Below are 20,747 nucleotides of genomic sequence, written 5' to 3'. Positions count from 1 at the left end.
AAAAAACTATAATTCGAAAAGATACATGCATGCCTGTGTTCATAGCTGCACTATTCACAGTAGCCAAGACATGGAAACAACCTAAATGTCCAAAGACAGATGAATGGATAAAGAAGATGTGGTACACATATACAATGGAATACTACATAGCCATAAAAAAAGAATGAAATAATGCCACTTGCAGCAACATGGATGGACTTAGAGATTATCATACTAAGTGAAGTAAGTCAGAAAGAGAAAGACAAATACCACATGAGATCACTTACATGTGGAATCTAAAATATGACACAAATGAACTTATCTATGAAACAGAAAGAGACTCACAGACATAGAGAACAGACTTGTGGTTGCCAAGGGTGGGGGTGTGGGGGAGGGATGGATTGGGAGTTTGAGATTAGCAGATGCAAACTATTATATAGAGAATGGATAAACAACAAGCTTCTACTGTATAGCACAGGGAACTATATTCCATATCCTGTGATAAACCATAATGAAAAGAATATGAAAAAAATGTATATATTTATATGTATAACTGAATCACTTTGCTGTACAGCAGAAATTAACGTAACATTGTAAATCAACTATACTTCAATAAAATAAATCTAAAAATAAAATTTAGTTGCTTGTATTCTTATTTTTGAATTATAAGTGTTCTTTATATATTCTGTGTACAGGTTTGTTTTTTAAAAAATAAAATATGTGATTTGCAAATATTTTCTTCCCATCTGTAGCTTGTCTTTTTATTTTCTTAATGGTATCTTTTGAAGCACAAAGATTTTAATTTTGATAAGTTCAGTTTATCCATTTTTTCTTTTATGGATCATGCTTTTAGCATCCTTTTTAAGAACTCTTTGCGTGTCTCAAGGTTACAAAGCTTTGTTCCTCTATTTTCTTCTAAAAGTTCTGTAGTTATATCTGTGATTCATTTTGAGGTAATTTTTATGCCTGGGTAAAGTAAGTGTCTAAATTCATTCTTTTACATGTAGATATCCAGTTTTCCCAACACCTTTCATTGAAAAGACTATCCTTTTCCCACTGTATTGTTTTGGCACCTTTATTGAAAATGAATTGACCGTAAATGTAAGGGTTTATTTATGGACTCTCAATTCTGTTCCACTGGCCTTATGCCAGTACCACACTGTTTGGATTACTGTAGCTTTATATTACGTTTTGAAATAGGAAGATATAAGTTCTCAAATTTTATTACTCTTTTTTCAAGAATGTTTTAGCTATTCTGAATCCTTTACGTTTCTGTATAAATTTTAGGATCAACTTGCCAATTTCTGCAAAAAGGTCTTCTGGGATTTTGATAGGGATTGTGTTGACTATGTAGATCAATTTGTGGACAGTTGCTATCTTATTAGTATTGAGTCTTCCAATCTATGAACATGGAATGTCTCTACATTTATTTAGATCTTCTTTATTGTCAGTCAGCGATATTTTGAGGTTTTCAATGTACAAATCTTGCTCTTATTTTGTTAAATTTATTTCTAACTTTTTATTCTTTTTGATGACATTGTGAATAGATTTGGTTTCTTAATTTCGTTTTTGGACTGTTCATTGCTAGCATATAGAAATACATTTGGTCTTTGTATATTGATCTTGTATCCTGTGACCTTGCTGAATTCATTTATTATTTCTAATCATATTTTCATGGATTTTTGTTTTTCTTTTTATTAGTGATTCTTAGGAGTTCTCTATGTAATTTGTTTTATATGTTCCAAATATTTTTTCCCAAGTCTTCTGTTTGCTCCCCCCTGCTTTTTTAAGGGTTTTCCTGCTTGTTTTATCAAGTATGGCAATATACTTTTTAATGGCTTTCTGGTTTGTATCCTGCTTATTAGGAAGAATCTCCTGTCCCAAAACTATAAAAATAATGTTTCTATATTTTCTTCTAGTACATTCACAGCTTTGTTTTTGTGTTTAAAATATTAATGCATTTGGAATATATTTCTGTGACTAGTGTGAGGCTTTTTACTTTTTCTTCTGAATGAATTTTCAGTTCTCCCACCACCATTTGTTAAATAAGCCAGTCCCCCCACACACAATGTGTTGAACTCCCATCTCTGTCATATCTTAATTCTCTTAGAATTGGGTCTTTTTCTAGACTCTCTAGACCAGGGGTTACAAACTACTCTCTGTAGACAAAATTTGGCCTGCTGCCTGTTTTTGCTAGTAAAGTTTCATTGCAGCACAGCCATGTCCATTCATTTACATATTGTCTCTGGCTGCTTTCATATTAAAAGGGCAGAGTTGAGTAGTTGTGACAGAATTTATGGCCTACAAAGCTTAAAATATTTACTATCTAGCTCTTTCCAGAAAAAGTTTGTGAGCTCTTGTTCTAGACTCTCTTCTGTTTCATTAATATATTTACCTTTCTATCTTTAATTGTGATGTTTGCTGTAGGTCTCTAGTATATGCCTTTGATCAGATTAAGGAAGTTCTAAAAAAAAAGTTATATGTATATGAAGTATAGTTGTACAATATTACATAAGTAACAGGTGTACAGTATAGTGATTCACAATTTTTTAAGGTTATACTCCATTTATAATTATAGAGTGTTGGCTGTATTCTCCGTGTGGTGCAGTATGTCCTTGTAGCTTATTTTATACCTAATAGTTTGTAACCTCTTAATTCCCTACCCCATGTTGTCCCTCCCCCCCTTCCCTCTCTCCAGTGCTAACCACAGTTTGTTCTCTATATCTGTGAGTCTGGTTCTTTTTTGTTACATTTACTAGTTTGTTGTATTTTTTGGTTCCATATATATAAGGAAGTTTTCTTAAATCTATAGCTTGCTAATTCATTTTTTGTTTCTTTTTAACCAAAAAATGGACGTTGAGCTTAATTTTTGAAATTTTCCAAATGGAGGAATTCTCTGGTGGTCCAGTGGTTAAGACTTGGGCTTTCACTGCCATGGACCTGGGTTTGATCCCTGGTTGGGGAACTAAGTTTCCACAAGCTGAGTGGTGTGGCCAAAAAAAAAGAAAGAAAAATTTCAAAATGGAAAGTTTTGTTATTGTTGCTAATATCTAGTTTTATTATATTGAGGTTAAAAAAAATGTGGTCTGTAGGATTTCTCCTTTTTAATGATTGTTTTTGTGGTCTATTTCACAGTCATTTTTTGTAATTATTATAGTTCTTCATAAAGATTGTAAGTTCTTGACTGTTCGGCTAAAAGGTTCTTTATTAAATCAATGTTTTAAATTATTATTCAAAGCTTTTTTATCCTGTGGGTGTAGGTCATAACTTCTGAATGACATGTTAAAATCTCCCAGTGTGATTGTGAATTTGTGTTTTGTTCCTTACATATATAATTTCAACCTGTGTGTATTATTTTGTTACAGACTTATCTTATGTAAATAGGACTAACAATTAACTAGTATGCACTGGTATAGCATACTGGCTGGGATTTGTTCTGATCTGTTTAACTCTATGCCATATCAGTTGTTAAATAGTTTTAATATCATTCTGCTATTAATAGCTTATAGTTGGATTGGGGGTTCTTTTGTTTCCCCTGCATACTCCCTATCTCCAAGAGACTTTGTCTTAAAATAAGGACGTTTTTTCCTGCCCTTGTAATTTTATGTTTTCCATCTACTCTGCTTGTTGTTGCTTCTCCACACCCCTTTCCCTGCCTTTGCTAGGTTTCTAAAAATTGTGATGAGATTGAATATTTGTGTATGTGTGTTTATATATATTTATATAATTTTTATTTCCTGTTCTGTGAACTGCCTGTTTATATCCTTTCACCTATGTCTATTGTGTGATTGGTCGTTATCTTGATTTCATAGGAGCTCTTTATATTAAGAAAATTCTGTGATGTTTACTAGATTTTTTTTCAATTTTTCTCTTCTCTTTTGACATTGTTTATAGTTGTTTTTTTTCCCAGCCATCTTATTTCCATAGACTATGCTTTGCTTTTTTTCCTTCTCCTTCCTTTTTCTTGATTTATTGTTTTTCTTTGATTCTTTCCTTCCTGCTAATGATTTGAAAATTATACATGCTAATTCTATGCTTCCCTTAGTTGCTTGGAAATCATCATACACATTTAAACTGAAGATGCCTTGTACTCTTTGGAAATAGATTACTGTCTTTTTCTTTAGCCTTTTTTTGCTTACTCCCTTTTTACATATGTTTCGTAGAGTCGTGAATCTTATTCCAGACTACAATAATGTTAAGAAATTAATTTTTTGGTCAGTCTTTCCCAGTGATTATTTAGACCTCACAGCCACGGTTATAAACATCAATTTAAATTAATTATAAATTACTAGTTTCTTTGCACAACCATTTCTTTTATTCAGTGTATTCTTTCTTGGATTTCTTTTTATTTTTCCTGGATGATCTAGCATCATTTTTTCACAAAATAGTTATATGGCTAAACTGCAGTTGTTGTTTTTTTTTTTTGCGGTACGTGGGCCTCTCACTGTTGTGGCCTCTCCCGTTGCGGAGCACAGGCTCCGGACATGCAGACTCAGCAGCCATGGCTCACAGGCCCAGCTGCTCCGCGGCATGTGGGATCTTCCCGGACCGGGGCACGAACCCGTGTCCCCTGCATCGGCAGGTGGACTCTCAACCACTGCGCCACCAGGGAAGCCCTAAACTTTGCAGTTTTATATGTTCTAAAGTGTTTAATTTTGCTCTCATATTTGAGTAATAATTTGATTACTCAATTTATTGAGAGATAGATTCTTATAAATGTCACTTTGCTCAAAACATTGAAAACATCATGTCATAGATGAGAAGCTTCATGCCAATTTCTAGAGTAAAAAAGCTATGTAGGACATTGCTATGACATTATAGAGTGAAAATTTAAAAAGAAAAAAAGTTGCAAAGCAATATTTGTAGTATATCTTGCTTATACATATGTGGGTATCCATAGAGAGAGAGGTCTGAAAGGGTATTTACTAATTATTGTCAATAGTAATTGTTCCGGTTATCTAGTACCATGTAATAAACTGCCCCAAAAGTTAGTGATGCAAAATAGCAACCATTTTATTGTATTCGTGGATTCTGTGCATTGGGAGTTCATACAGGACACAGCAGTGATGACTAGACCCTCAGATGGGAAGGCTTCAGTGGTCACTGCCATGTCTGATGCCTCAGCTGAGATGGCTGAAGGATGAACTCAACTGGGACTGTCATCCTGTGTGCCTACTTGTGTCCTCTCCATATGGTGGTTTTGTGACAGTTGGACTTTCAGGGAGGTTCAGGATTCCAAGTGCAAGTGTTCTGTAGTGAAGCTGCATTGGCCTTCTGTGACTGAGCCCCAGAAGTCACATAGTATCATTTCACCACACTCTATTAGTCGAAGCAGTCACAACCTGCCTAGCACCAAGGGGAGGGAACATAGACCCTACCTCCTCATGGGAAGAGTGTCAGGGAATTTGCAGCTATGTTTTGAAACCGTCACGGTATTGTCATGGACAAGAGTGCTGGCTAAATGATGGCAGGAATTTTTTTAATCTCTTCTGTTCACTACTGATCCCCACAAGAGTGCCTGGTACATAGTAGTGTTTGATAAATACATTTGAATGAATGAGTTATGGGGTTTCTGCTCTTCTAATGGCTTTCTGTATTATATGAATAAGCATATATTATTTTTATAAATAGAAACAAAAAGCAAATAAAAAGTGTATATCATGTTAATGTTTTAATTTCTTTCATTATGTCCTAGATATTTAAATGATTTCTATGAGTTGGAGCTACAGCATGGTTCTGGTGTTGTGGGTTGGAGCATTCCAGTGACTAAAGGGATTGTGCCTTCTCCAAGAGAATCCCACACAGCTGTTATATATTGCAGAAGAGATTCAGGAAGTCCTAAAATGTATGTTTTTGGTGGAATGTGTGGTGCTCGCCTTGATGACCTATGGCAACTTGACTTAGGTAAGCTTAAGTTCATTCAGGCTCAGGAATTCATTATGATTGATAAAGGAAAATATAAAAATTGCTTTGAAAAATATTTTTGATTACAGTTTTTATTGAGTTGTACTTGATATGAGTGATTGCTGATCAGTCAAGTTGAACAAATGAATATTTGATTTATGACAGTAACTCTCCTGGGCTCCCTATAAGTCAGGTCACCATATATTCTGGTTTGCCTTGGATGGTCCTGGTTTATGCTTATTGTCCCACGTAATTATCAATAGTACCCCTTTCACTCTGTGAGATGTCCCAGTTGAGGATGATTGAATTTATGTGGTTACTCTGTCTACAGGAAATGTGGCGTTAGTAATGTTACTGCTGGTCAGTGAAAAACCTCCTTGCATAGCTATTTTGAGGGATCGTAGGGATGAATATTTTGAGGGTATGTGTGCTCCCACTTCTGAGTGTCTTCTACACAATATGCTCTTACTTAAAATGTTAAAATCCTTAATCTGGTTTTAATTCAAAATCAGTAGCACCCTAAATACACCTCTCCATTACAAATACTAACATTCAAGTGTAAATAGATTTCTATGATTGGCAATTTATGTCAGCTGGAAATGTTTATTTTAAGATGAAATTCAAGTAATGGTTTTGAAACCCTTTGCTTCATTTTTGTAAGTCCTTTTTTTTTAAATTCTGCAAGTTGAAGTAATTTGCTATTATTAGATTAAGTTGCTAATATACTTATTTTTACTTTTAGAAACTATGTCATGGTCAAAACCAGAAACTAAAGGGACAGTGCCACTTCCACGAAGCCTTCATACAGCCAGTGTTATAGGAAATAAGTATGGTGTTTTTCTGTTTTTTAGTCTTCCTTTTTTTTCTTTTTAACAAACTTAAGAAAGATAGGTACAAAGAAGAGTGATGCTGCTAATTTCTTGAAAATGATTTAATAATGTTTGATTGTGCTTAGTGAAGATACAGTAATATGCCCACGGGAGCTAAAATACTTACTGTGCATAAAGTAAGTATTTATTGGGCATAAAGTAATATGCCCATAAGAGCCAAAATACGTACCATTTTCTTGTCATGCTGCCTCTTTTACTTCTTCACATTCCTTACAATATCATGCACAGAGTACGTGTTATATAAGTGTAAGGTAGAGTGTTGTCAAACTGATCTGTCCTCCATCAACAGATTTGACACACCTAACTCACTGTTTCTTTTTACATATTTTACATATTTTTCACATATTGATTTGTACCCAGGTGTGTATTCAGCGTCTATGCTCAATGATTATACTTTGGATGGTGTTATGGATAGAATGTGGACTCTGTAACCAGATTGCCCGAATTCAGGTCTGAGCTTTGATACTTGTCCTATCTGTTCTGGGGCAAGGAAACTTTATTTGTACCTCAGTTTCCTCAAGTATAAAATTTGGGTAATAATAAAACCTCCTTCACAAGGCTGTCATGAGGATTGAGTGAATTAATACATATAAAATGCTTCAAACAGTGCCAGGTACATAGAGAGCACTCCATAAAGGTTAGCTGTTACTATCAACAAGTTCCCTTTTTTGTGCAACATTGGGCCAGAATTAGGAATATTGTTTAAATAGAATTTAAGTAAGTGTTTACTTGTGTAGGGACTTTACCTTAAAAGTAATGTTTTAGGAAACAACTAGTTGTAATTTAGAACCTCATTAGTTCTTCTTAAAAAATAGCCATAAACAAAACCTAATAAGATATTCATTTTTTTAAATAGCAGAACCCTTTATAACATGTAGTTTTTCCATTGGAACTCTAATATATAAAATAGATTTTAAAAAAATAGAGCTTCTCTGGTTGACATGAGGCTACATGGCCTAAGCTCTTCCTGATGAGCCTTTCTTCTTCAGCAGCCATCGGGCATGTCTCGAGAACCCTTAGGGCCCTGAGGAACATAGTCTAATGGTTTTTATTTGATGATATCAGTGACCAAAGTTATAAGAAACTTAATTCTCTTTGGTTACTATACACATACAATTCTAAATTTAACTTTAGATGTCATAGATCATTTGAGTATCCTTCTGGCAGGCAACCCTTAGTTTATTGCATACATTATTGATTTTCAAATGTATTATAATTGAAATATTTCCCACTTTAAATAACTTGCCAGAGAGTAATAATTTTGATTCTGTATTGCTTCATAAAATTATAAACTCTTGAAAGAAGACCACTTTATTCACTATCGTATTTCCATTACCTTGACAGTGATAAGTGATTTATTAGTCCTGAAGCTTTGAGTCAAGAAAAAATAAATTTGTCTATTCTTAGCATTTTAAATCTGAAAAATAAAATTAAAGCTTTAGGAAAAAAAACAGCTACTTTATGTTTTCTTTTTTTGTTGTTCAGGATGTACATCTTTGGTGGATGGGTTCCACATAAGGGGGAAAATATTGAGACTTCACCTCATGATTGTGAATGGAGATGTACCAGTTCATTTTCTTACTTAAATCTTGGTGAGTCTTTTAAGAGTTATTAAAATAAAGTTTATTAATAAAATAACTTTTGTTATTTTGTCATTTAAGAAAAGTAGATTAATCATGGATATTTCTGTCTTTAGATACAGCAGAGTGGACCACCCTAGTATCAGATTCTCAAGAAGACAAAAAAAATTCAAGACCAAGACCAAGAGCTGGACACTGTGCTGTTGCAATTGGCACTCGATTGTATTTTTGGAGTGGAAGAGATGGCTACAAAAAAGCACTGAATAGTCAAGTTTGCTGCAAGGATCTTTGGTATCTTGATACTGGTAGGTAAGAGTATTTAACAAATACAGTTTTTCCTTTAGATAAATAAATAATCAAATGATGTCTGTCTTTTGAGACTTACTGCAAAGCCACTGCCTCTCTCTTTCATGTTGGTTTGGCCAAAAAGTTCATTCGGGTTTTTCATCAGTGAAGATGGATAAATTCAGGACGTATTTTGGAGTTCTTGTTGACAGAACCAACTGATTTGGGTATGGCAGATGACAGAAAGAGAGGAAAGAAGGATGAAGTTTTTAGCTTGAATAATTTGGTGGTATTTCCATTTACTGAGATGGGAAAATTGTGGAGAAAACAGGCTTGTGGAGAAAATGAAAAGTTCCATTTAAACCCTACTAAGTTTGAAATAAGGAGATCAAGTAGGCAGTTGAGGGAATAAAGAAGTCTGGAAGCCAGTAGAGAAATCAGATCTGAAGACGTAGTATGTGTTGTTTTATGAGAAAAGCAGATTATAAAACATACCTATGATTCCAGTTTTTAAGTGTATAAACAGAAAAATCTGGAAGGATACACTGTGTACCAAAGTATTATCTAAGAGGTGAGATTATACATTTTTTTAAAAGGTTTTCTCTTATCTGTATTTTCTGCAGTAGCATACATTGCTTTTATAATGTAGAAAGTTTACTTTTAAAATTAAGATACTTGAAAAAGTAATAAATGGAACAATTAAGTTGGAGACTAAATGCTTTCTATGCAAGAAGTACATACTAGCAAGGAGGAAAAACTATAAAAAATTGAACTTACTGATTCATCTTTGAAATTGGAAATTATGAACTGAAGTCCAAGGATAAGTTTCTAATCAGTCTCTGAGATTAGAAGAAAAATGTGCACATATAAACTTTTCTCAGTAGCAAATACGTCACTTTAACCAGATTCTATAAGAGATCTGTGACTTTTAAAAGTTTAAAAATCATTGTCTCTGAATGGCCAGTTTTTCCATAAACCTTTCCATAAAAGGCTGTGGACAGGAATATCTTTCTAAAAGTAATCATGGCCACTATCATAAAGGCAAAATTTAGATTTTTGCTTTTCCTTGTGATAACTTGGCCTCAGTTTGGGCAGGGGAGGGGGGTAGGGTTCTTCATCTTGCCTTTCTTCACTTTTAGTTAAGTTTTGTGCATTTGAGTTCATATAAAGATTAATATACTTCCGTAAGTGTTTTTTATGAAAAATAACAGTCTTTTGCTCACACTTTCCTCCCATTTTCCTTGCTTCACAAGCATGTGCTTTCAGCTCTGTTAAACAGTTCTTAGGGTATTTACTTACAATTCTCCATATAACGTGAATATGTTACTTTTATTTTTTTTTTCAGTTTAGGCATAATATGCTCACTTTCTACTGTGGAAGTTAAGGATTTCTCTCTTCTTCCCACCTCTCCTCACCTCTCTCCTATGCACCTTCCCTAACCCCTACTCTCTGAGTATGATTCATTACACCATAATTTTGTTAGATGAGTGTTCAGTGTTTACATTATAACCATATAAATGCTATTCACAGGTGAGCTATGTAGAATACTGTGAATATTTTTTGTTTGCCATCGATTAGTAATGGTCACTTTGTTTGTTTTAGATCTGTATGTATTTACTACTAATTCAGTCTATGCTCTCATTTGTTTAAATCTTCTCTCATTATGGTTAGATGCATCAAATATTCTATCAAATTTCCTCATCATGAAGAAATTTCTCCTCCTCCAATCTGAGATGATTGCCTTCCATAAATTGAGCACACCTATCATCTTGGAGTCTCCCTTCATCATCTTTCTGGGGATATCTTTTGCCTCTCACCTGTGCTGGATTCCCTGTTTCCTGGATCTCATATTTTTTCCCTTCGTTAGTTTACATCCTCATTTTTGTAGAGCACATCCCAGGAAAAGGGTGCATAGGTGATAAATTTATTTTGAGATCTTGCATTGTTTGAAAATAAGTTCAGTCTTCCTTCCTACTGAATTTGCAGTTTGAGCGGAAATAGAATTCTATATTGGAAGTCATTATCCTTCAGAATTTTGAAAGCTGGGAAAAAAATTTTTTGAAAGTTGTTATATTCAAACTTCAGGTGTTTTTGTTAGAATCTAAACCACTTCTGATTTTTGGTCCTTTTAAATGTGACCTTTCCCCTGATAGCTTTTAGAATTTTTTTTTTGTCCCTACCGTTCTTAAATTTTATGATGATGTGTCTTGTTGTGTGTCTATTTTTAATCCCTTGTGTTGAGTACTCAGTGGGCCCTTTCAGTATGGAAACTCATGTTCTTCACTTGTGAGAATTCTCAGTTTATTTCACTGATTTACACCCTTCTGTTTTCTCTATTTTTCTTCATGTAACTTCTGTTATGTGGGTGGTGTACCTCCTGGACTTGTCTTCTTATTCTCTGCTTTTGTTCAGGTATGGGTTGCCTTACTTTGAAAAACATAAATAAGCTGGATTGTGAATAGGATCGTGGAGGAATTTACATGGGAATAGTTGGAGGAACTAGGCTTAATTACCCTCTAAAACAGGGTCATTAGACTGTTTTTGTAAAGACCCAGAGAGTAAATATTTTACGCTTTTTGGGCCATAACGTCTCTGTTACACCTACTCACCTCTACGGCTGTAGCATAAAAGGAGTCATAGACAATACCTAAACAAAGGAGCATAGCTATATTTCAGTGAAACTTTATTTATAAAAATAGGCAGAGACTGGATCTGGCCCATGAGCCATAGTTTGCTGACCCCTACTCTAAAAGATACAAAGAGATAGATATTAGACTTGTTCTATAAAGATTAAATTATAGTGTATAGATTTCAACTCACTAGAAAAATACATTTTCTTATATAACTGTCCAGAGATGGAGTGTACTGCCTTGGGATTTGTGAGTTCCCTAATTTGATAGGTAAACAAAAAGAAGACAGGGATATTGTAGAAATAATCTTAGGTCCTTTTTTCCAGTTCTAATAGTCTATGATTGTTATTGTTTTAGAAATGTTGGTAATATTTTATTCCAAAATAATTACCTGTTTTGGTTAGTACAAGTTTTTCTTTTTTTTTTTTGCGGTACACGGGCCTCTCACTGTTGTGGCCTCTCCCACTGTGGAGCAAAGGCTCCGGACACGCAGGCTCAGCGGCTGTGGCTCAGCGGCCGTGGCTCATGGGCCCAGCCACTCCGCGGCATGTGGGATCTTCCCGGACTGGGGCGCAAACCTGTGTCCCCTGCATCAGCAGGCGGACTCTCAACCACTGCGCCACCAGGGAAGCCCTGGTTAGTACAAGTTTTGATAAGGTATTAACTTCAAAGAAGTTACTTCAAAGAAGTTTTTCCAAAATATCATGTCCAAATCATTTTTGTTAACATTAACAGTATTTCTGACATGTATGCTGTTGGCTCAAAATTGGGTCATAAAATTAAAAACTTACCAAGAAGGTAAAATAGCATAGCTGTAACTATAAAGTACTTGGTTTTTCCCCACACGTCTAGGATTAAATATTTTTTTAAATTTGATGACTCAGCTTGGAACTAAATTATTTTGTTTATAGATTTATTCATATAAGGAATTAGATAAATAAAATCAGAACTCCAAATTATTTTCATTTGACCTACTATAGCTATGTTTATCTGAGTAAATTTTTTCCTTTTAGTAAACAGATGAAATGTTCATTGCTGATGTTTTCAGCGCTCCAGGTCCACAAGCTATATAGGCAAACTATTGATACATTTGAAACTTTAATACATAATACCAATATTGTTCTTTAGAGAAACCACCGGCACCATCACAAGTACAACTGATCAAAGCCACTACCAACTCTTTTCATGTCAAATGGGATGAAGTGCCTACAGTTGAAGGCTATCTTTTGCAGTTGAATACAGACTTGCCGTACCAAGCTGTGTCATCAGATTCTTCAGCAACACCAAATATGCAAGGTAACATAATTTTCACACTTAAAGCGTGTATGCTCATATGCTTCACGAAAAAGAGATAGTGTAGAAAAGCCTGTGATTAGACCTGGTTTAAGAAATTTTATTCTATGATGTTTCCTGCCTGAAAAATATGTTTCAACTCTGAAGCTTGACTGTATTACCATTTTGGTGTAGTAGAACACATAGGCATGTAGGGTAGAATGTTTTTTCTGGAGTTCATTTTGATGTACTTTCTTAATCTGACATGCTACTTGACTTCAGGAGATGGTTTTAATTAGTTTTCATAAATATTTCAGCTTCTTTCAAAAGTATTTTTAACTAACAGGCACTTGGAAGGAAAGTAAAAGCAAATTTAATTTTATATGTTCTTCCAAAAAGGATTTCAGTCAACTATTAAGCAGACTATTAAGAAAACAGGTAAACTTTGATAAATATACAACTTTTTAAACCTTTAATATGTAACTTTTAAAAATATTTGATTGTAATGTATTTTCTTGAAGCTAATTTAGAGCATATCAGTCTGAACTTTCCCATTCCTACAGGAGTCAGGATGGACCCACACAGACAAGGCAGTAATAGCATCATTCCTAACAGTGTAAGTTGAAAAAATTTATACAGTAAATGAATGTTTATGGTTACAGTCCCAATTTTTATTAATATTTTTAGCATATTACCCTAGGACAGGGGTTCTGAACCGTGGCTGCACATCACAATCACCTCCGAGATTAAAAAACAAACAAATAAACACAGATTCCCATGCCTTTCCCCAGATCTAGTGAAGCAGAATCTTAAAACGATGCCCAGATAACTCTGTTTTTAAGGAAAGCTCCATATATCATTGTGACAGTAGCCTGAATTAAGAACCCCTGGCCAAGAGATTGAAGTCTCATTACACATAGTATCAGAGGCTAATACAAACACACAAACACACACACTATATATACATATATATATACACACACACACACACATATATGTATATATGTGTGTGTGTGTGTGTGTGTATTTATATATATGTATATATATATGTTAGGTTTTTGTTTTTTTTTTTTAATTTAGGTGGTACTACAAGGTTTATAATGAAGAGCAAGTTTCCTGCTCTGCTCCTAATTGCCCTTGATCCTGCCTCTAGAAACAACTACTTTCAAATATTTTAGCTCTCTTCTGGTATCTACCTTTGTGCTTTTAAATAAAACGCTTGCGCTGCCACTTCTTGACTTCCTAGTTTTAGGTCAATTGTCTTTAGTAATGGAAGATGAAGATTTTATGATCTCTTAAAATATTGCCATTTCCTCCCCTTCGTCTTCCCACATCCTTTAAATATGTTTAGTTGAACCATTATTTGATATTTACATTGTGATGATGACATATTCATAGGTGAGCCATGTAGTGTGCTGTGAACATTGTTCCTTCTTCATGTAATTTTTTGTTTTTCTTGGCATTATTAACTGCCTCACTTTTTCATTTGCTTGGTTTTCTTCTTGCCTATCATTAATTAATATTCAGATTATCCAATAAAATAATAAAACTCCTCTCAAAATATTCAAACATATAAGGTAGTCTCTTTTTTCTTTCTTCACCACCCCCTGCCCCCGGAGCCATTCCTCCCAGGGCCTCTGTCTTGATGCTCTAGTCTGTACTAATTCTTCTCTAAGTCTGCTACTCAGCTGTCAGATTAGAACTTCCATTTGTTTCATTTTGGAAGTTTCTTTTACCTCTTTTCTGTGTTAGAGTCCATGTTTCTTGATCTCATTTCATTCTTTCTTGGTATTCTCCAGTAGTTTCCTGAGAAAGTGTTTATGAAAGGTAAACTTTGAGATCTTACATATGTGAAAATGCCTTTTCTCTGTTCACATTTGATTGGTAGCTTGGCTGCGTTATAAATAGAATTCTATATTGGAAATGTTTTCCTTAGAAATGGTAAGGCATTTTCCTACTGTCTTTTAGCATTCAGTGTTGCTGTTAAGAAGTCTGTTGCAACTCGGATTCCTGATCGTTTATGTGTGACCTAATTTTTTTTGTTTAAATCCCCAGTTCTCTGAAATTTCAACAGTGATGTACCTTAGAGTGTGTGTCTTTGCTTCATTCACCGTACTGTGCAGTCAGTGGGCCGCGTCATTCTGGAAACTCATGGCTTTCATTACTGATTATTTCCTCCTTCCACATTCTCTTTCTCTTTTTTGGAAACTCCTGTTAATTGAATGATGGTCCTCCTGAACTAATCCTCTGATTTTACTTTTTACTTTCTATTTTCTATTTTTCCTCTGTCCTGCTTTCTGAAAAGTTTCTTCATTTATGTTATAAATCCTCTATGCAATTTTTAAATATATTCAACCACATATTTAATCTCTAAAAGCGTGCTCTTATTCTTTATTTCTTCTATGACATTTTATTTTTGCTTCATGAATGTAATATTTTCCCTTATCTCTTCAAGAATTATGCTTTTTTTAAAAAAATGGAGTTATATTCTGCTCTCAACATTATTTCTTTTTTTCAAGCTCCTTTTAAAAAAAGTTTGTTTTGGTCTTGGACTTCCATGTTAGAGACTGTTATCAAATGTCTGGTGATGCTTGGCTATCTTTTCATGTTTAAGTGAAGTGTTAAAAATGAGCTTGGAAGATGTCTTAGTCCATTTGGCCTGCCATAACAAAACACCATAGCCTAGGTGGCTTATAAACAATAGACATTTATTTCCTGCATTTCTGGAGGCTGGAAGTCTGAGATCAGGGTGCCTGCATGGTAGAGTTCTGGTGAGGAACCTCTTTAGGGTTGCCGACTGCTGACTTCTCATTGTATCCTCACATGGTGGAAGGGACAATGGATCTTTCTTGGGCCACTTTTTTTTTTTTTCTAACATCTTTATTGGAGTATAATTGCTTTACATTGTTCTGTTAGTTGCTGCTGTATAACAAAGTGAATCAGCTATACATATACATATATCCCCATATCCCCTCCCTCTTGTGTCTCCCTCCCACTGTCCCTATCCCACCCCTCTAGGTGGTCACAAAGCACCGAGCTGATCTCCCTGTGCTATGCGGCTCCTTGCTACTAGCTATCTGTTTTACATTTGGTAGTGTATATATGTCAATTCCATTCTCTCACTTCGTCTCAGCTTATGCTTCCCCCTCCCCGTGTCCTCAGGTCCGTTCTCTACGTCTGCGTCTTCATTCCAGTCCTGCCCCTAGCTTCTTCAGAACCTTTTTTTTTTAGATTCCGTATATATGTGTTAGCATACAATATTTGTTTTTCTCTTTCTGACACAGACTCTAGCTCCATCCACCTCACTACAAATAACTCAATTTTGTTTCTTTTTATAGCTGAGTAATATCCCATTGTATGTACGTGCCACATCTTTATCCATTCGTCTGTCGATGGACACTTAGGTTGCTTCCATGTCCTTGCTATTGTAAATAGTGCTGCAATGAACATTTTGCTCCATGACTGTTTTTGTTTCTGTAAATGTTTGATAGAATTCACCTGTGAATCCATCTGGACCTGGGTTTTTGTTTGTTGGAAGCTTTTTAATCATAGTTTCAATTTCAGTGCTTGTGATGAGTCTGTTTATATTTTCTGTTTCTTCCTGGTTCAGTCTCGGAAGGTTGTGCTCTTCTAAGAATTTGTCCATTTCTTCCAGGTTGTCCATTTTATTCACATATAGTTGCTTGTAGTAATCTCTTATGATCCTTTGTATTTCTGCACTGTCAGTTGTTACTTCTCCTTTTTCATTTCTAATTCTGTTGATTTGAGTCTTCTCCCTTTTTTTCTTGATGAGTCTGGCTAATGGTTTATCAATTTTTTTTTTTTTTGGCCGGTACGCGGGCCTCTCACTGTTGTGGCCTCTCCCATTGCGGAGCACAGGCTCCGGACGCGCAGGCTCAGCGGCCATGCCTCACAGGCACAACCGCTCCGCGGCATGTGGGATCTTCCTGGACCAGGGCACGATCCCATGTCCCCTGCATCGGCAGACGGACTCTCAACCACTGTACCACCAGGGAAGCCCTATCAATTTTTTTGATCTTCTCAAAGACCCAGCTTTTAGTTTCATTGATCTTTGATATCATTTCCTTTATTTCTTTTTCATTTGTTGCTGGTCTGATCTTTATGATTTCTTTCCTTCTGCTAACTTTGGGGTTTTTTTGTTCTTCTTTCTCTAATTGCTTTAGGTGTAACGTTACAGTTTATTTGAGATTTTTCTTGTTTCTTGAAGTAGGATCGTATTGCTATATACTTCCCTCTTATAATTCCTTTTGCTGCATCCCATAGGTTTTGGGTCGTCGTGTTTTCATTGTCATTTGTTTCTAGGTATTTTTTGATTTCTTCAGTGATCTCTCGGTTATTTAGTAGCATATTGTTTAGCCTCCATGTGTTTGGATTTTTTAGTTTTTTTTCCTGTAATTGATATCTAGTCTCATAGTGTTGTAGTCAGAAAAGATACTTGATATGATTGCAATTTTCTTAAATTTACCAAGGCTTGATTTGTGACCCAAGATATGATCTATCCTGGAGAATGTTCCATGAGCACTTGAGAAGAAAGTTTATTCTGTTGTTTCTGGATGGAATGTCGTATAAATATCAGTTAAGTCCATCTTGTTTAATGTATCATTTAAAGCTTGTGTTTCCTTATTTATTTTCATTTTGGATGATCTCTCCATTGGTGAAAGTGGGGTGTTAAAGTCCCCTGCTATTATTGTGTTACTGTCAGTTTCCCCTTTTATGGCTGTTAGCATTTGCCTTATGTATTGAGGTGCTCCTATGTTGGGTGCATAAATATTTACAATTATTATATCTTCTTCTTGGATTGATCCGTTGCTCATTATGTAGTGTCCTTCTTTGTCTCTTGTAATAGTCTTTATTTGAAAGTCTATTTTATCTGATATGAGTATTGCTACTCCAGCTTTCTTTTGATTTCCATTTGCATGGAATATCTTTCTTCCATCCCCTCACTTTCAGTCTGTATGTGTCCCTAGGTCTGAAGTGGGTCTCTTGAAGACAGCACATATACGGGTCTTGTTTTTTAATCCATTCAGCCAGCCTGTGTCTTTTGGTTGGAGTGTCTAATCCATTTACATTTAAGGTAATTATCAATGTGTATGTTCCTATTCCCATTTTCTTAATTGTTTTGGGTTTGTTATTGTAGGTCTTTTCCTTCTCTTGTGTTTCCTGCCTAGAGAAGTTCCTTTAGCATTTGCTGTAAAGCTGGTTTGCTAGTGCTGAATTCTTAGCTTTTGCTTGTCTGTAAAGGTTTTATTTCTCCGTCGGATCTGAATGAGATCCTTGCTGGGTAGAGTAATTTTGATTGTAGGTTTTTCTGTTTCATCACTTGAAATATGTCCTGCCGCTCCCTTCTGGCTTGCAGAGTTTCTGCTGAAAGATCAGCTGTTAACCTTATGGGGATTTCCTTGTATGTTATTTGTTGTTTTTCCCTTGCTGCTTTTATTATTTTTTCTTTGTGTTTAATTTTTGATATTTTGATTAATATGTGTCTTGGCGTGTTTCTCCTTGGATTTATCCTGTATGGGACACTCTGCACTTCTTGGACTTGATTGACTATTTCCTTTCCCACATTAGGGGAGTTTTCAACTATAATCTCTTCAAATATTTTCTCAGTCCCTTTCTTTTTCTCTTCCTCTTCTGGGATCCCTATAAATCGAATGTTGGTGCGTTTAATGTTTTCCCAGAGGTCTGTGAGACTGTCCTGAATTCTTTTCATTCTTTTTTCTTTATTCTGCTCTGCAGTAGTTATTTCCACTGTTTTATCTTCCAGGTCACTTATCCATTCTTCTGCCTCAGTTATTCTGCTATTGGTTCCTTCTAAGGAATTTTTAATTTCATTTATTTTGTTGGTCATCATTGTTTGTTTACTCTTCAGTTCTTCTAGGTCCTTGTTAAACATTTCTTTTATTTTCTCCATTCTGTTTCCAAGATTTTGGATCATCTTTACTATCATTACTCTGAATTCTTTTTCAGGTAGACGGCCTATTTCCTTTTCATTTGTTAGGTCTGGTGGGTTTTTATTTTGCTCCTTCATCTGCTGTGTATTTCTCTGTCTTCTCATTTTGCTTAACTTACTGTGTTCGGGGTCTCCTTTTCACAGGCTGCAGGTTTGTAGTTCCCATTGTTTTTGGTGTCTGCCCCCAGTGGGTAAGGTTGGTTCAATGGGTTGTGTAGGCTTCCTGGCAGAGGGGACCTGGTGCCTGTGTTTTGGTGGGTGAGGCTCGATCTTGTCTTTCTGGTGGGCATGACCACATCCAATGGTGTGTTTTGGGGTGTCTGTGAACTTAGTATATTAGGCAGCCTCTCTGCTAATGGGTGGGGTTTTGTTCCTGTCTTGCTAGTTGTTTGGCATGGGGTGTCCACCACTGGAGCTTGCTGGTCATTGAGTGGAGCTGGGTCTTAGCGTTGAGACAGAGATCTCTGCAAGATCTCTCGCTGATTGATATTACGTGGGGCCAGGAGGTCTCTGGTGGTCCAGTGTCCTGAACTCATCTCTCCCACCTCCGAGGCTCAGGCCTGCCACCTAGCTGGAGCACCAAGACCCTGTCAGCCACACAGTGTTGGCGTTCACCATCAGGAAAAGGGGGTGCTCATGCACTGCTGATCCACTTGTGAATTTTTCAAGTTTTTGTGAAAACAATCTTGCACAATCTGTTTTAAAAAAACCCAACAAAACTCTTGGGCCTTTTTATAAGGCACTAATCACAGCCCAAAGCTACTTCCTAATACCATCACCTTGGGGGTTACGTTTCAACATATAAATTTGTGGGGGACACAGACATGTCAGACCATAGCAGCTCTATGCCTATGGGCATGCTTGATTAGTAGAGCTTAATGAGGGTTTTTGAGTGAGGATCTACAAATATCAGTATCTTATCTTGTGGACCAGTGGGTTTACCCTGAGACTTCTCCAACCTCTTGCTTAATGGCTCTAAGCCTGGCTATCAATATTCTGGGAGCTTAATTCAGAGAGGGCAGTGTCTTTCTGTTCAGTATGCAGACTTTCACTTAATCCCCATTTTTAGTATTGGTGCCCCTCCTCCATCCTCACCAGAGGGACTCTGTACCACGGTCCAGAGACTCCCATTTTAATCTTTCTACCTATCTCCCTTCTTCAGTTCGAATGGAGGTGAGGAATCTGTCTGCCTTTGTATGCTGGAAGAGCAGAGCTGGGGCTGCAGACACTTTTTGTATCGTCTTCTATATGATGGTCCTCTGGTGTTCTGCACTCTGCACTTCAGCCTCCAAAGAACGTGATGCCCCCAATTTCCAAGCCTTTCTGGGCTCTTCAGCAAAAACGGTTCACCTCTCAGTGAATTTCCACCTACAGGCTCTTAGCTTTAGCTTTTTCTGCTTTATAAAGGCATACCTCATTTCTTGCACTTTGCTTTACTGTGCTTCCCAGATAGTATAACATGGAGACTTGGTAGTGAAATAAACTTAGGGTCAAATTCTAGCTCTGCTACTTGCTGGGTGCCTGACCCTGGGTGTGTTATTTAAGATCTCTCTGAGTCTCATTTTTTTCCATCTGTAAGCCAGGGGTGATTTTATCCAATTTATAGAATTCTTATGAAGATTAAATGAGATACAGACTTTATAACTATGTAGCACAAGGCCTGTCACATAATATAATGCTCCTTAATGGTTGTGGCTGTCATCATCATCATTTATTAGCAGTAGCACAATCACTATCAATTAGAAGGGAAGTAGAGGGCATATTATGGACAAGTGTCCTTAGAGCTATGAGAAATTATAATTGATAATATAGTTATAATTGACATTAAAGGTGGAGACAGAAAAGTAACAAAAAACATGTAACAAAAAAGAGGCAACGATATTGGGGTATTTAAATGAAGCCAGATCACTTTTATGGTTCAGTAGACCTATAATTATTGCTATATAATAACTGATGTTCACATTGATGATTTGAATTATCAAAAGGTTTAAATATGTTTGTTATAGTGTCTTTAAGAAGACAAACAAATGTAATTAGGAAGATTCCTATCTAGAATGTTTAATGGTGAAGAATATTTATATGTATGTATTAAATCTTGAAGCCTATGTGGAAAACTCAGTCATATAGAATAATTCATATGCTTGAAGGTTTCATATAACTGAGATTTTTCTCTTAGGAGTCGTAAAATCTTTAGTGTACATGTCTGATCTTGTTAAGAAAATTTGAATGTTAAATT

General features: G+C 35.7%; 1 protein-coding gene across 2 annotated transcripts in view; it reads left to right on the top strand.

Moving 5' to 3' along the window:
• Positions 1-20,747, top strand: part of HCFC2 (host cell factor C2) — a 40,001-nt gene that overhangs the window by 6,548 nt on the left and 12,706 nt on the right. For both annotated transcript variants that reach the window (XM_024732151.1, XM_024732152.1), the window contains exons 4-9: positions 5,675-5,883; positions 6,626-6,710; positions 8,259-8,365; positions 8,470-8,658; positions 12,397-12,564; positions 13,104-13,156. In XM_024732151.1, the coding sequence (XP_024587919.1) occupies positions 5,675-5,883; positions 6,626-6,710; positions 8,259-8,365; positions 8,470-8,658; positions 12,397-12,564; positions 13,104-13,156 (811 nt within the window). The remainder of the gene's footprint in view (positions 1-5,674; positions 5,884-6,625; positions 6,711-8,258; positions 8,366-8,469; positions 8,659-12,396; positions 12,565-13,103; positions 13,157-20,747) is intronic.

This window comes from Neophocaena asiaeorientalis, unplaced genomic scaffold (genome assembly GCF_003031525.2).
Source record: "Neophocaena asiaeorientalis asiaeorientalis breed wild unplaced genomic scaffold, Neophocaena_asiaeorientalis_V1.1 scaffold418, whole genome shotgun sequence".
NCBI classification, from domain to species: Eukaryota; Metazoa; Chordata; class Mammalia; order Artiodactyla; family Phocoenidae; genus Neophocaena; species Neophocaena asiaeorientalis.
This window is presented reverse-complemented; position numbering and strand designations above follow the sequence as displayed.